Below are 14,713 nucleotides of genomic sequence, written 5' to 3'. Positions count from 1 at the left end.
GAGGGGTAACACTTTAAATCCCAGGATTCCTTAATTGCTTTCCCTCTCCCTCCAATGCACAATTTTCTCCCACATCCTCTCACCAAAGTAAGGTTGCACCAATCAACTTGGAATTGAGGACTGAAGTGATCATAACAGGTAATGATAGGCTGTTGCTCCAATCTGCATCGGTAAAGATTGTCAGGTGACTTTGCCTCTGTTAAGCATGCAGTGAATGGATCCTTGGACCCCAGTTTAACATAAACCCTGTGGGACAAACATAGAACATATTAATGATTACAGACCTGGGAGTGTGCATCCTTTTAAAAAAAAAACTTGAAATCCAATCTTGGCCACTGAGTGATATACCGAGGACCACACCTCAATAAATAGATAAGACCAGGATGAAGAATTGGGCAGAGTCAGGGCAGAAAGAAACTATACTTGAATTAAATGTAATTGCAATAAAATTTAATTTATTCATAGTTGGATTACTCAATTATATTTAATAAATTCACCACCTCAATGATTAGAATTCAATGGGAAATTTTAGAAGGGCTCCAGAGGCTAAACGCAAGGTTTTTGAGAGAGAGCATATAGGTGGTGCCGATACTTCAGACTGTAAATTCTTGCCGGAAAACATAGATAGAAATCTACAAAATGAAGTAAATTAAGTCCTTCCAATCAAATATCTTAATTCTGCTATAATCTTACCTCGGTTTCTTGAGCAATTGATACTCAAAACTTTAGCAACTGTGCTTTGATTGTCATTTCCAGGGTCACGTTTCTTACCCTTCTTTCCTGTTTTCAATTGGCAAAGGTACACGGCCCCCCCGGTCTAAGGCTGAGGTAATATTAATGACAGTCAAGCCTTCTTGCTCCCACATTCTATCTACAGCTTCTTGGAAAAGGTCTTGGGCTTCTTTTGGAAGCATTTCCTCAACATCCCAGTTCTTCACAAGGAAGTCGGCTTGGTACGGCATATCTCCATCTTTAGGTAAAGGACAGAAAAATGGGAGATAGGGAAAGGCAAGTGAGAACTACCCATTGCTGAGGGATTCACAGCATGTTGCTTAAAAAAGATTGAACATTGCCAGCTTTAAGCAAGAAGACAACCTGCCTTCTTTCAAAGAGACATTAATATTGTAATGTTAACTAAGGGATTTTTTTCATAACTTAAAGCTAGAAGTTAGAAGCCAAGTTAATCAAAGACCACTTCTATGTTAAAGCTATCAGATATTTTTTATTACGTATGAGCCATTTACCTGGAGATAATGAAATTCGTATTTCCATTGTTTGCCTCACAGTCTCAAATGTATATCTGTTATAGGCCATCACCTACAACAGAGAATCAACAGGTTACAGGGTTACTGTATGGGTGTTAATTCTCTCTCTTTTTGTATATCTATTTATCTATTGCCTGAAAAGAAAGAAAATTCTTACTCCCAGTAGTGACATTCAAATTATTTTACAGTTCTGTGGGCCTGGCAGGGAAAGGATACTGCAAAATCCCCATTCCCTCCCCACTCCTGGGGGAAGGATTCTGCAAAATCTCCATTCCCACATTACTCTGGAGCCAGCCAGAGGTGGTATTTGCTGTATCTCTGAATTTCCGCTACTGTTTCTCCAGAACATGTCAGAACCTGCTGAATTTTGCCCCTACTTCCTCCTCATTTTCTAAAAAATACAGTTGCTAAAGCCAAATAACACAAATGCCGGAAGGCAAATCTTTCTTCTATCGATTTGGAAATCTGAGATGAGGCTTCACAGTAATAGCAAACATTTCAGAATCAGAAAACCAAACCTTACAATGCTTGCAACCAAGAAGGTTAGATTCTCACATCTTATTAACCAGATTTATTAAAAAGAAAAAAAATAGGTTACCAAATCTTGAAAACAGATATAACAGGTAATCCTCAAATTACAATAGTTCATTTAGTGACCATTTGAACTTAAAGCAACACTGAAAAAAGTGACTTATGACCATTTTCCACACAAATTCATGTGCTTAGCAACCAGGGATAGGCTGCTGCCGGTTCGGACCAGTTCAAGTGGACCAGTAGTTGGGGCCTGGAACCCTCCCTGCCCAGGCACAATCCCATCCTATATCACTGTGTTTTTGATGTTGCACACATGTGCAGAAGGCATCTGTGAGAAATTCCATGCTTTTTGATGCCACATGGATCCATGGAAGGCGCACACTCAAATTTCTGGTGCTGGACGAACCGGTTATTGCAGTATGTGACCCCCACCTCTGTTGGCGACTGACTGATATTTATGGTGGTCACAGTGTCCCGGGGTCATGTGATCACCTTGTGCAACCTTCTGACAAGCAGTGTCAATGGGGAAGCTCGATGAATGTAACAACCATGTTACTAACTTAACAACTGTAGTAATTCAATTCACAACTCTGGCAAGAAAGATCGTAAAATCTGACAAAACTTACTTAACAATTGTTTTGCTTAGCAATAAAATTATGGGCTTAATTGCGGTTGAGGATTCCTTGTATATATATATACATTAGCATGATTTTCATCAGTAAGCTCATTAAGACGGATATTTTTTGATCTTGCTGATTGCCTCTGAAATAGCTAGAATAGCTATTTACCTCCCTGATATGGAAGGCATATGTAGCTGTTTTAGCCTTGTGATATTTTGGAAACTATCATTCTCTTTCCAGATTCAGAGATGTCCATTATACCGAAATATTCCTGTATTATAACTGATGGTTGAGAGACCATTTGATGGAGTGGTCAAGGCATCTGGCTAGAAAATAGGAAGCTATGCATACTATGCATGAAGCCAGATGGAAGATCTTGTCTGGTTTGGTTCTGCAACCCAACAAGACAGACACAGACTTCAGAGGATAATTAGAACTGCAAAAAAAAACAGTTACTACTGTTAGATATCCGCCCGCCCCCTGCTGACAGACTGCAAGATGTTTCCACCGGTTCCACCACAAAAGCGCGTAGGACAAAATCGCGCTCGACAAAAGCGCGCTGTGACGTCATCACAGCGCGACGAAAAAGATCGAAAAAATGTAAAAATAAAGCTAAAACCTTCCCCTAACCCCCCCAAACCTAACCCTAAACCTAACCCTAACCCTAACTCTTAACCTAACCCTAAACCTAACCCTAAACCTAACCGTTAAAGTAACGAAAAACGTAACGCTAACCCTTATCCTAACCCTAACGCTAACGCTAACGCTCTAAAGCTAACCCTAACCCTTACCCTTACCCTAACCCTAACCCTAACCCTAACCCTTACCTTTATGTGAATCGGCTTGCTTTAATTTAATTTTTATTAATTTTTATTTGAATTTTTCGATCTTTTTCGTCGCGCTGTGATGACGTCAAAGGCGCGATTTTGTCGATCGCGCTTTTGCCGTCCGCGCTTTTGACGGGTCACGGTTTCCTAACCCTTACCTTTATGTGAATCGGCTTGCTTTAATTTAATTTTTATTAATTTTTATTTGAATTTTTCGATCTTTTTCGTCGCGCTGTGATGACGTCAAAGGCGCGATTTTGTCGATCGCGCTTTTGCCGTCCGCGCTTTTGACGGGTCACGGTTTCCACCAAGGTCCTCTGTTCCGGCGGACCCTGTTGTTTACTGAAGCCTACTGTGCCTCCTTTACCCAATCAAACAACTACCATCCTGCCTTCCTTTGAGGACCTGTAAACTTCATAAGTCAAAAAGAGGGCTGTGAAAATATTTACAGACCCGTCACATTCTGGACAGAAATTGTTTCACCTCCTACCCTCAAAAGGACTCTACAGAGCACTGCGCACCAAGACAACTAGGCACAAGAAGAGTTTTTTCCTGAACACCATCACTCTGCTAAATGAATAATTCCCTCAACACTGTCAAACTATTTACTAAGTCTGCATTATTATTACTATTAATCTTCTCATCGTTCACTTATGACTGTATGACTGTAACTTTGTTGCTTGTTTCCTTACAATTTATATTGACTGTTTCCTAGTATCATTTGCTTGCTTATTTGTATCCTGTGACTATCATTTATTGTACCTTATGATTCGTAACGAATGTATCTTTTCTTTTATGTACACTGAGAGCTTATGTACCAAAGAATTCTATTCTATTCTATTCTATTGAGTCAATCGCTCTTTCTCAGTCCTATGAAGCAGATTTCTGTCCTAGTGGTGCCCAGCCGCAGCTTCATTGAGCTTCCAGGCCCAGATACATTCAACTAAATACATCTGCTGAAGCTTAAGCTAAACTGGATTATGGCCCCCAAAACCTTTCACAGAATGCAGTTATAAAGTTTTTAAGCTCCTGCTATAAAAGGTAATAAAATGCAATGTTGAGAAAGCTTCACTTGAGATGCAGGCAAACAAATATAACATTCTGAAAAGCAGACACACGAAACCTCAATTGTCTGTTTGCCGATGTCCTTTTCTGTGGGAGATCCATAAAGGTATCCTGTGTCAAAAGGAGTACGTTGAATGTAGCGTATCCAGCGAGGCAGATCAGGGTGATGCAGAAGATTAGCATGGAAAGTGATGGGAGGGTCAAACGGAGTTTCTTCTGAAATATTTTAAATGCAGTCTAAGTTAAATGTGGTTTTCTCTCCCACAATAAAGAAGATGCTATTGTGAAGTTCCAAACTCAAATGATACAATACTTGTACAAAATGAAGATTTGTTTTTTCACCTAAACAATTTTAATTTAAAATGGGCAGAATTTTCTTTAAAAGGCTAATATTATGGTACTAGCAGCAGACTCCATTAACTACTAACTACATAATTGTTTTTTTTATATCTCCACAATCCCCATCCCAGACACACTAACAATAGCCCAGTCTTCTACAACTGACCCCATTCCATTGCGCCCCCCATCTCTGGAGATTACAGAAAATGATGTGCAAGGTCTATTTTACAGCCAAAAGCCAGGAAACCAGGCCCAGACAACTCCTTCTTGCTTAAAAGCTTGTCCTGGCCCCCATTATCACCTGCATCTTTAATAAATCACTAGAGATTTGCTATGTTCTTTCTTGCTTCAAATGCTCTACTATCCTCCCAGTGCCAAACAAACCTTTCATCAAGGAACTGAATGATTTCAGACCAGTTGCTCTAACATCTGTAGTTAAGAATATCTTTGAAAGGTTAGTGCTGGCCCACCTGAAAACCATCATGGACCCACTGTTAGCCCCCCTGCACAGATGCTGCTGTTAATATGGCTCTGCAATACATCCTACAACATCTTGAATCTCCCAAGACCTATGCAATGTCCTTTATAGATTTCACCTCAGCATTCAATACCATCATTCCAGATATTCTTCTAACTAAACTAAATCAGCTAGCTGTACCTGACCACACTTGTAAACCATAAGCTTCATAACAAACAGGGAGCAGCAGGTGAAGCTAGGCAAAATCAGATACCCAGGGGTGAAATCCTCCTGGTTCGGCCCAGTTCGATGAATGTATTTTTATGTACACTGAGTGGTTATGCACCGAAGACAAATTCCTTGTGTGTTCAATCACACTTAGTCAATAAAAAATTCTATAAATATAGAATCAAGAATAGGACTAGAATTATTAAGGCAACATTAGTAGAATGCTTTCCCCATTCTATTATCAGTCATGGGATTTTTTCCCCACTAGAATGACTGGCAGAAAACAGAAGACATTACATTTTCAACAGGCTACTAATTTTTGGAAATTTTATCAAAACATTCTTTTATTTTGCATTAATCTAGTGACACAAAGTATTCTCCTGCTTCTTACAATAGAGCTCTAAATTAGTGGGGTTTTTTTCCAGATTTTGCAACTTTTAAGTTGTTGACTTTAAGTTGACTTTAACCTTGAGAATTCCCTAGAAAGTATACTGAGAATTCTGGATGTTAAAGTCCACACAGCTTAAAGTTGCCAAGTTTCAGAAACACTGCTTTAAATCATGCAGACCCTCTGCATCTCATTGTAACTGAGATTCTACTGCTAAAATCTGGCAGCAAAATGGCTGCTTAGTAGGTTGGTTTTTCAGAGTTATTTTTTAAACAGTATAGTAGGCAAACTATTCTCATTCTACTTTTAAAACCCATCAGACATCCCAAAATTACTTCATTCTGTTATCAATCTAAGATTAAGAAATTGAATTATATTAAATGTACAACTCAAGCAACCTTACATTCATTAACATTTCAAAAACTATATTTAATACTGATGTAATTGTTTCCTTATTATCTAAGTCATAATGTTAACAATTTCTAGTTAATATAGTATAAATACCACTTTTACCTTGATAATATATAATTATTAGCAACCTATAATAAAAGAAAAAATAAATTTGAGAAAAAAAATTAGTTTCTGATCTCTCAAAAGTTACACTTTTTTGGTTTGAGCTCCAGGAAAAATAAGACCTTAGAAACAATGAGAATGGCTCAGTTCGGACGGCAGTATAAAAGTTCTGTCCCATTGCAACCAGCTTTGTAATTTGATCACATTAGGAACAGCTGGGTAGCGACTGATGCTCTTATCTTGCAGGCAGGCAGGCGGGAAGGCAATATAGAAGATTACTTTTACTTGTGTGTATGCATGGGAGTGAGAGAGAAAGAGGTAGATAGGTGGGTAAATAGGCAGATGACAGAAGATGTGTGCATTCATGTGCATGAATGATAGCAACAATAATAATGATAAATTATTATAGCAAAACTCACAAAAGGGCAAACAAAACAAAAAGAGCATGTTTGAATTGCTTACCATTGTCCTCCATGGAGAAGGGGAAAGTATCCTTAAAGTCCTCTCTGTCCAGCTCATGGATGAAAATCACTCCAACCACTGCATGGAGATTGAGAATAGGAAGACTGGCTGCCAAACCCCCAATGAAAATAACCCCTAGGAGCAAGTAGAGAAAGTAGCAGTTTAGAAATAAAATCTCTTTTGGTACAAATACAATATTTATTTTATCTCTTGGGCTCCTTACTTTCAGTAGACTGAGCTTCAGCAAAACTTACAGCCCTCAACTTATAACTACAGCTGAGCCCAAAATTTCCATTGGTAAGCGAGACAGTCGTTAAGTGAATTTATGACCTTTCTTGGCATAATTGTTAAATGAATCACTGCAGCTGTTAATTTAGTAACATGACTGTTAAGTGAATCTGGCTTCCCCATTGACTTTGCTTGTCAGAAAGTCACAAAAAGTGATGACATGACCCTGGAATATTGCCAACCGTCATAAATATGAGTCAGCTGCCAAGCATATGAATTTTGATCACCTGACCATGGAGATGCTGCAAAGGTTGTGTGAAAAATAGTCTTACTTTTTTCAATGTCATTTTAACTTCAAACAGTCGCTAAATGAAAAGGACTATCTGTATATCCAGCTGAAGCAAGATTTTTGCATATCTGGAAAAACTGCACATTTGTACTCCGGCTAAAAATGAAACAATAATTTGAAATCATGTGGCCTGGAAATAGATTAAACTGTAACACAGAATGTGCTTTAAACACAGATAATACATAAAATTTCCTTGGGTTTAATTCCTTTTAAATTGCATTAAGCCATTTTCATCGTAATGATGATGTTCTTCTCGTGATTTTTTTTTTTTTTTTTAGTTAATAGATTTCTGTAGGTTATTTATAGGCTCCATTAGTTGGTTTTCTCATCGATTTAACTTTTTGGATAATTACAGTTACAAAATCACACTATAAAATATTATCATAATGTAAGCAGGATTGGAAATGCAAACTTTAAATGAGATTTTGCACTTATTTATTTATTTATTTAGCATATAACATGAAATATATGCAATAGTAGCAATAGTAAGGATATACAGAAGGAACCCATAATAATATGATATATATACAGTGGAGTTGTGTGACCAATTTGTAAGGCATAAGAAATTCAAGAAGTCGTATATTGTTATAAACTATATTTTAAAATTTGTTAGTTCGTGTAAATAAAAAAATGTTCTTTATGTTAATATCTAGGGCATTTTTCCAGTTGTGGTATTTCTTAATTGGAGAAAGTCTCTTTTTCCTCCTTGTAAGATACCAGCTAGTTACTATGTGAAGCAGTGTGTGCTGGACAGTCCCATTGTCACATTCAGGGGAGGATACTCTGCCCCATTTAAACAGAGTTATTCATACCATGTAAGGAATGAATTTGATTTTTCCAGTATTAAGGTGTAGTATCAAAACCTGCTACTTTTTCTGTTGAATTAGGTATATTTTTCTGGGTCTGACAGGATTTTGGACTCTGGTTGTAATAAAATTTGATAAATATTTATTCAGAGAAATTGAGGTGAAGATTTGTAATATTAGTACACAGAGATATTTACACCTGTTTCCTTTTAAAGGAATTCTGAGAATTGAAGTCTACACATCTTAACCTTACCCAGACTGAGAAACACTGGTACAGGTTAAATCTGCATTTAATACTGTTTCAGAAGGAATGGGGAAGCTTCCCAATCTTGTCATAGGTCTTCATGTGCATTTTGGGTTGGCTTCTTTAATTGTGATTCCGATTTGTTTTGGAGTGGATGAGAAATCTTGGTACTGAACAGAATATAAATATTTCTATTGATTATCTGCTCCTAACTTGGCTTTTCAGGGCTTCCAATGGAGCCCCCATCACCATTGACTTTATTCAATTTGCTGCTGGCTGCCCTCTTCTTCACCTTCCTTCCACCTTTCCCTGTATTATAATCTTCTCCACAGAGCTAGGTCATTGCATAATGTGTCAGAAGTATAATAATTTTAATTTGGTAATTTGTCCCTTGAGTGAGAACTTTGATTTATTTTTATTATTGAAAAGTTTTGATAAATTTTAGAAATATTTCCCCTTCCGCTTCACTTTCCACCCTCCAACCCTCCCTCCCCCCAACTTCCCAGAGCAAAATACAGGGTATAAACATTTAACAATCATACACTAACATAAGCTAGCTAACTATAGCATCCTACCTCCCTCTTGTACTTTAACTCCCCTTTTATTAAACTAAATTTAGATAAATTATAACATTCCTTGAACTTTGATTTATTTGATGATCTATTTGTTTGGTTTTACAGCTGTCTACCGAATTCTCAGTAATCTTCGAAGTTCAAAGGAGTCAATATCTTTTCCATCCTGCTTCTTCAAAGTCCAATAGACATAGCTTTTGTGTAAATAAGATAGAGTTTATATATTGAAACCAGTGGTGGGATTCCAATAATTTAACAACCGGTTCTCTGCCCTAATGAGTGGCTAGGTGGATGTAGCCATGGTGGGCGTGGCTAGGGGTGTGTGGCAGGTAAAACTTGGCCTCCTGCAAAAACGGGCCATTTTGGGCCTATAGCAGGCCTCCCTGTAGGCTCCTGGGAGCAAAAACGGGCTGCAGGGGACTGCATCACACTCCTCCCCGCACCCCTTTTTGGGCCTAATAGGCCTTCCTGCACTTACCTGGGAGCCAAAACAGGGCATGGGGGGGGGGGACTGCTGGAAGGGGCTGGGCAGAAAGGGGCAGAGGCAGCTAGCAATTCAAGAACTGGTTCGGCCGAACTCACTCGAACCGGCTGAATCCCACCACTGATTGAAACCCAACTTCTATATGTGCAGAAGTCCAACCAAACTGAATTTCTCTCTCTTTTTTACTTTATGTGCTTTTGATGTTTGATGTTCTATCTGCTCTCTAGCTTCAATTTTCTTGTGATTGTTGTGATATTTAAACAATGTTAATGTTTCAGACTTTTCTTACCACTGCTTGATTTATTTCCAGACAGGATTAGATCTTTTTACCTTAGAATATATTATTTTCTCACATCCGCAAGATTCAAGAAGTTCCTGATACAGAAATCTTAAACGCCTATTGAGTAAGAAGTTTCCTTTCCCATTCTCTGAATATCTTGTGTACACCAATAAAGCCCCTGGCGCCCCCAAGAGGACAGATGAAAATATTATTTCTTCTTCTTTGAATCTTCCCAGCAGAATTCCTTCAATTCTTTATAATTTCTTCATTCTCATTCATTAATAGAGATCCATATTGATCTCATGCGATGCTATCAGAATAAGGAGAATGTCAGAAGGAGGAGAATAGATCAGGAAGTGTATTATAGCCAAATCAGAAATTTGACTCTGCTGGATTCAAAACTGTCCCAGTCCCTATTCTTCCTGACTGGGCAGGAAATGTACAGAGAATCAAAAATGTCAAATTCCTCTCCTCTTGGTTCTAATGAAAGGGAAATTATCCAGGGGAAGGAGGAGGAATCACTCTTCATTGTTAGTGCAAGCAATGTAGGATTTTAATAAATCAGTTCTTTTCTTACTGAGAGCTAAGGACACATAAAGATTTAATTTTGTGATGTATGGAACCTACTTTTAAATAAGTTTGGCACTGTATGTGTGTGTGTGTGTGTGTGTGTGTGTGTGTGTGTGTGTGTGTGTGTGTACACGTAGGCATCTGTGTGGGAACCAATGCGATGTAGTGGTTCAGGTGCTGGATAGGGGAGAGTTAGACTACCTTTAAGCATAGACTTCCTTTAAGCCAGTTAGGTGACTTTTGAGATGGTGACTCTTTCTCAGATCTATTGTAAATTGGGAAGTTGAAAAAAATATCTATCAACTCATACTGCGCCAGTACTATAAAATATATCCCACAACTTTCAATGAATCTTCAATCTGTAATAGATTGATTTGGATGATGCATAGACAGACAAGAATATTCACACATTTAGGTACGAATCCTAAAAATATGAAGACAATTTAAAGTAAAATAAATCTGTTGGTCTTTAAAGATGTCATGCATTTATTTTCCCCATTTTATTATGATAGAAAAGACCCCCAGTTTGGTGTAGTGGTGAAGTAGGGAAATTCAATGTAATGAAACAGGGCAGGGAAGAACTTAACTACAAACACACATGCGCATATACACACTGCATCATTATTGAGGGACCAATTACCTCTGACTGCCCAGTAAGATCAGGCAAAGTGGATGTACTCCAGGACTTTTTAAATCAAAAAGTCATTTTGTGGGACCATGGAAGTTGTCTTCTTTGTCACAGCAACCTGTGTCTTTTTCCTGGTCCTGCAGATGAGTTGTTGGTTGTTCCCATCCCTTCCCCCTCTTTCTCCCTCTCTGCGGTAGCTCAGTGGTTAAGATGCTGGGCTTATTGGCTAGAAAGCTGATAGTCCAGATTCAAAACCCGAGCATCACATGTTCAGGTGAGCACCCATCCTTGCTCCAGCTTCTGCCAAACTAACAGTTTCGGAAGCATTCAAGTGCAAGTACATAAATGGGTACCACTTTGGTGGGAAGGTAACAGCATGATGTCATGTTGGCCACTTGACCGTGGAAATGTCTTCAGACAGCGCTGGCTTAATGGCCTTGAAACCGAGATGAAAACTGCCCCATATAGTCAGTAACAACTAAAGGAGTAAAATTCACAGGGACATCTTTACTTTTTTTCTCACTCTTTTTAATAATTTTATGAAAGTGTTATAAAAGAAGATAAAAAACTAATGCAATACAATAAGTAAAGCAATAAAAAAGAAAATTTAAAAAATTAAAGAAAATGTAAAAGTGGAAGAGAGAAAAAAATAGAAAAAAGATATAGAAAGAAATGGTGTTTTATTTTCTTTACACCAGTTTTAAGTTATTTTCTTTCCATTTCATTGCCATTTATTTTTAGTATGAGCCGTGCAGAGTCGCTTGGAATGCAGTGGCGTCTAAACCTAAACAAACAAATAATTAAACCTAGGCAAACAAATAAATAAATACTTGGATCAAGTTCAGATCTCCTATTCATTGCTAAAAATAAAACATCCAGAAATAATGGGTCCTGCTTTTTTTTAAAAAAATAAAAAATAAACCCTTGTTTCTATTTCTTTTTTCCTAGCAAAGATATTTTCCTGAATTTTGGCTCCATATCTTATTGAAATATCTTTTTTCCTATTTTGACCAGAGCTCTATATAACTCAAAAGCACATTACACCCATTGGATTTTGGGCCCCTAATAAATGCCACCACTCATGCTTTGTTCCTCTATTTTCTTCAGCAAACAGGGAACCAACCATCTCTGCTCCAAACCACAAAAGGAACTGCAGCTCACTAAAATTAGAAGGTGCCTGATAGAGGCCGTGAGAAAGCAGATAAAACATGATCTCCGTGAAATTTTGACAATGTATACAATTCCTGAGAAATTGGGAAGGTACAAAAGACAAGAAAATTCATATGTGAATTTTCTCAAGTGGTATTCAGCAAGTTTGAAACAACTTTCATGGTAGCTTCCTTCTACAATCTTTCCTTATGGCTTCTTGAAGCCTTATAAACAGCCCCTGTTCAAAGCTGCACCTTCACACAGAAGGACAGAGTTGAGCCGTACAGGGAACGCACAAGCACACCCAGGGTGCTGCACATTTCTATACTCCCATAAACAGAAGAAAACTCGGAACAAACTTGCCTGCGAGGAAACAGCTCCCAGTTAAGCACTGTCCTGCCATCTTGCAAGTGGAAGATGATTGACAGGGGCAGGTTGGTGTGGAAATGGGGGAGGCAGTGTATGTGTATTGTCGCCAACAAAGGTTACGATAATGTATACCAACTGGGGGGCATGTTTTAGGCCCCATAACTGCCACAAGGAGGCAGCATCAACCTATTCCAGGAATAGATACTCCGAAGAGAAGCAGCTAGTCAAATGGTTAAGCATAAATTTGTCCTTCACTCCAAAATGTGCTTGCATTTCAATAGTGTAGGTAAGATAATACAGAGAAGCAGTGCAGCATTCAGATGACATACATATTATGTTAGGACGTCTAACAAGGTGCTAAATGTGGTTATGTTCATCAATGTTGGGAGAGGTGTAGGGTGGAGTAGGGGGGCTTACTATGCTATGTAAAGTAATTCAAAACCTCAAACCCAGAAAATGGGAAATTCAATAACCAAATAATATTATACAATGTAACCAAATAGTATTATTTCTGGGGGTGGGGGTGGGGAAAAAGAAGACTAGGCAAAATCTCTGAGAATAATATTAATAACATAGGGAACTAATTTTGGGAGAAACCCTCCTATACTATCACCTCTTAAAATACAAGACAAGATAGTATCAACACTAGAGACCTTCAAGTTTCTAGGTTCTATCATATCTCAAGACCTAAAGTGGACACCTAACATCAAAAACGTTGTCAAAAAAGCACAGCAAATAATGTTCTTTGTGCACCAACTCAGAAAGCTCAGATTGCCCAAGGAGCTGCTGATTCAGTTCTACGGAGGAATTATTGAGACTGTCATCTCTATAACTGTCTTGTTTAGCTCTGCAACCAAACAAGACAGACACAGACTTCAATGGATATTTAGAACTGTAGGAAAAATAGTTGCTACCAACCTGCCTTCCATTGAGGACCTGTATACTGTATGAGTCAAAAGAGGGCTGTGAAAATAACTATGGACCCCTCACATCCTGGACATACAATACAATACAATAGCAGAGTTGGAAGGGACCTTGGAGGTCTTCTAGTCCAACCCCCTGCCTAGGCAGGAAATCCTATACCATTTGAGACAAATGGCTATCCAACATCTTCTTAAAGACTTCCAGTGTTGGGGCATTCACAACTTCCAGAGACAAACTGTTCCACTGATTAATTGTTCTAACTGTCAGGAAATGTATCCTCAGTTCTAAGTTGCTTCTCTCCTTGATTAGTTTCCACTCATTGCTTCTTGTTCTATCTTCAGGTGCCTTGGAAAATAGTTTGACTCCCTCTTCTTTGTGGCAACCCCTGAGATATTGGAACACTGCTATCATGTCTCCCATAGTCCTTCCTTCTTTCTATTAAAGTAGACATATCCAGTTCCTGCAACCGTTCTTCATATGTTTTAGTCTCCAGTCCCCTAATCATCTTCGTTGCTCTTCTCTGCACTCTTTCTAGAGTCTCCACATCTTTTCTATATCATGATGACCAAAACTGAATGCAGCATTCCAAGTGTGGCCTTACCAAGGCATTATAAAATGGTATTAACACTTCACGTGATCTTGATTCTATCCCTCTGTTTATGCAGCCTAGAACTGTTGCTAACTGCTGGCTCATATTTAAATGGTTGTCCACTAGGACTCCAAGATCCCTTTCACAGTTACTACTGTTGAGCAAGGTACCACCTATACTGTACCTGTGCATTTTGTTTTTGTTGCCTAAATGTAGAACCTTACTCTTTTCACCATTGAATTTCATTTTATTAGATAGTGCCCAATGTTCAAGTTTGTCAAGATCCTTCTGTATCTTAAGCTTGTCTTCTGGAGTGTTGACTATTCCTGCCAGCTTGGTGTCATCTGCAAATTTGATGAGTTCCCATTTATTCCCTCATCCAAATCATTGATGAAGATGTTGAAGAGTACTGGGCCCAAAACAGAGCCTTGGGGTACTCCACTGCATACTTCCCTCCATGTAGATGCAGTTCCATTGAGGACTACACATTGAGTGCAGTTGGTCAGCCAGTTACAAATCCATCTGGTGGTGATGCTGTCTAACCCAAATGCCTTACTCAAGTCCAAGTAAACTATATCAACGGCATTCCTCTGGTCCACTAATTTTGTCACATTATCAAAGAATGCAATAAGATTAATCTGGCATGATCTGTTTTTGACAAACCCATGTTGGCTTTTGGCTATTACTTTCTTTGCTTCTCTGGCAGTTCCCTGGTGCTCCAGGATCTCTGAAAAATATAGTTCAGTGGTTCTGAGATCTCATCTGCCAGTTCCTTCAGAACCCTGGGGTGTAATCCATCCGGTCCTGGTGATTTGAACTCCTC

The 14,713-nt window shown here is 38.5% G+C and overlaps 1 protein-coding gene across 1 annotated transcript in view; it reads right to left on the bottom strand.

The window, feature by feature from the left end:
- The window catches only part of SGCA (sarcoglycan alpha), a 28,922-nt gene extending 16,504 nt beyond the window's left edge, over positions 1-12,418 (bottom strand). Inside the window, exons 1-6 of the mRNA XM_087713629.1 lie at positions 12,372-12,418; positions 6,699-6,833; positions 4,370-4,527; positions 1,245-1,317; positions 772-970; positions 84-246 (exon numbers count right to left, since the gene is read on the bottom strand). Coding sequence (XP_087569755.1) covers positions 84-246; positions 772-970; positions 1,245-1,317; positions 4,370-4,527; positions 6,699-6,833; positions 12,372-12,411 — 768 coding nt within the window. The 5' untranslated portion in view covers positions 12,412-12,418. The remainder of the gene's footprint in view (positions 1-83; positions 247-771; positions 971-1,244; positions 1,318-4,369; positions 4,528-6,698; positions 6,834-12,371) is intronic.
- Positions 12,419-14,713: the final 2,295 nt, after the last annotated feature.

This window comes from Thamnophis sirtalis, unplaced genomic scaffold (genome assembly GCF_051295495.1).
Source record: "Thamnophis sirtalis isolate CommonGarterSnake01/CBP01778 unplaced genomic scaffold, rThaSir2_p1.2 scaffold_4, whole genome shotgun sequence".
NCBI lineage: Eukaryota > Metazoa > Chordata > Lepidosauria > Squamata > Natricidae > Thamnophis > Thamnophis sirtalis.
This window is presented reverse-complemented; position numbering and strand designations above follow the sequence as displayed.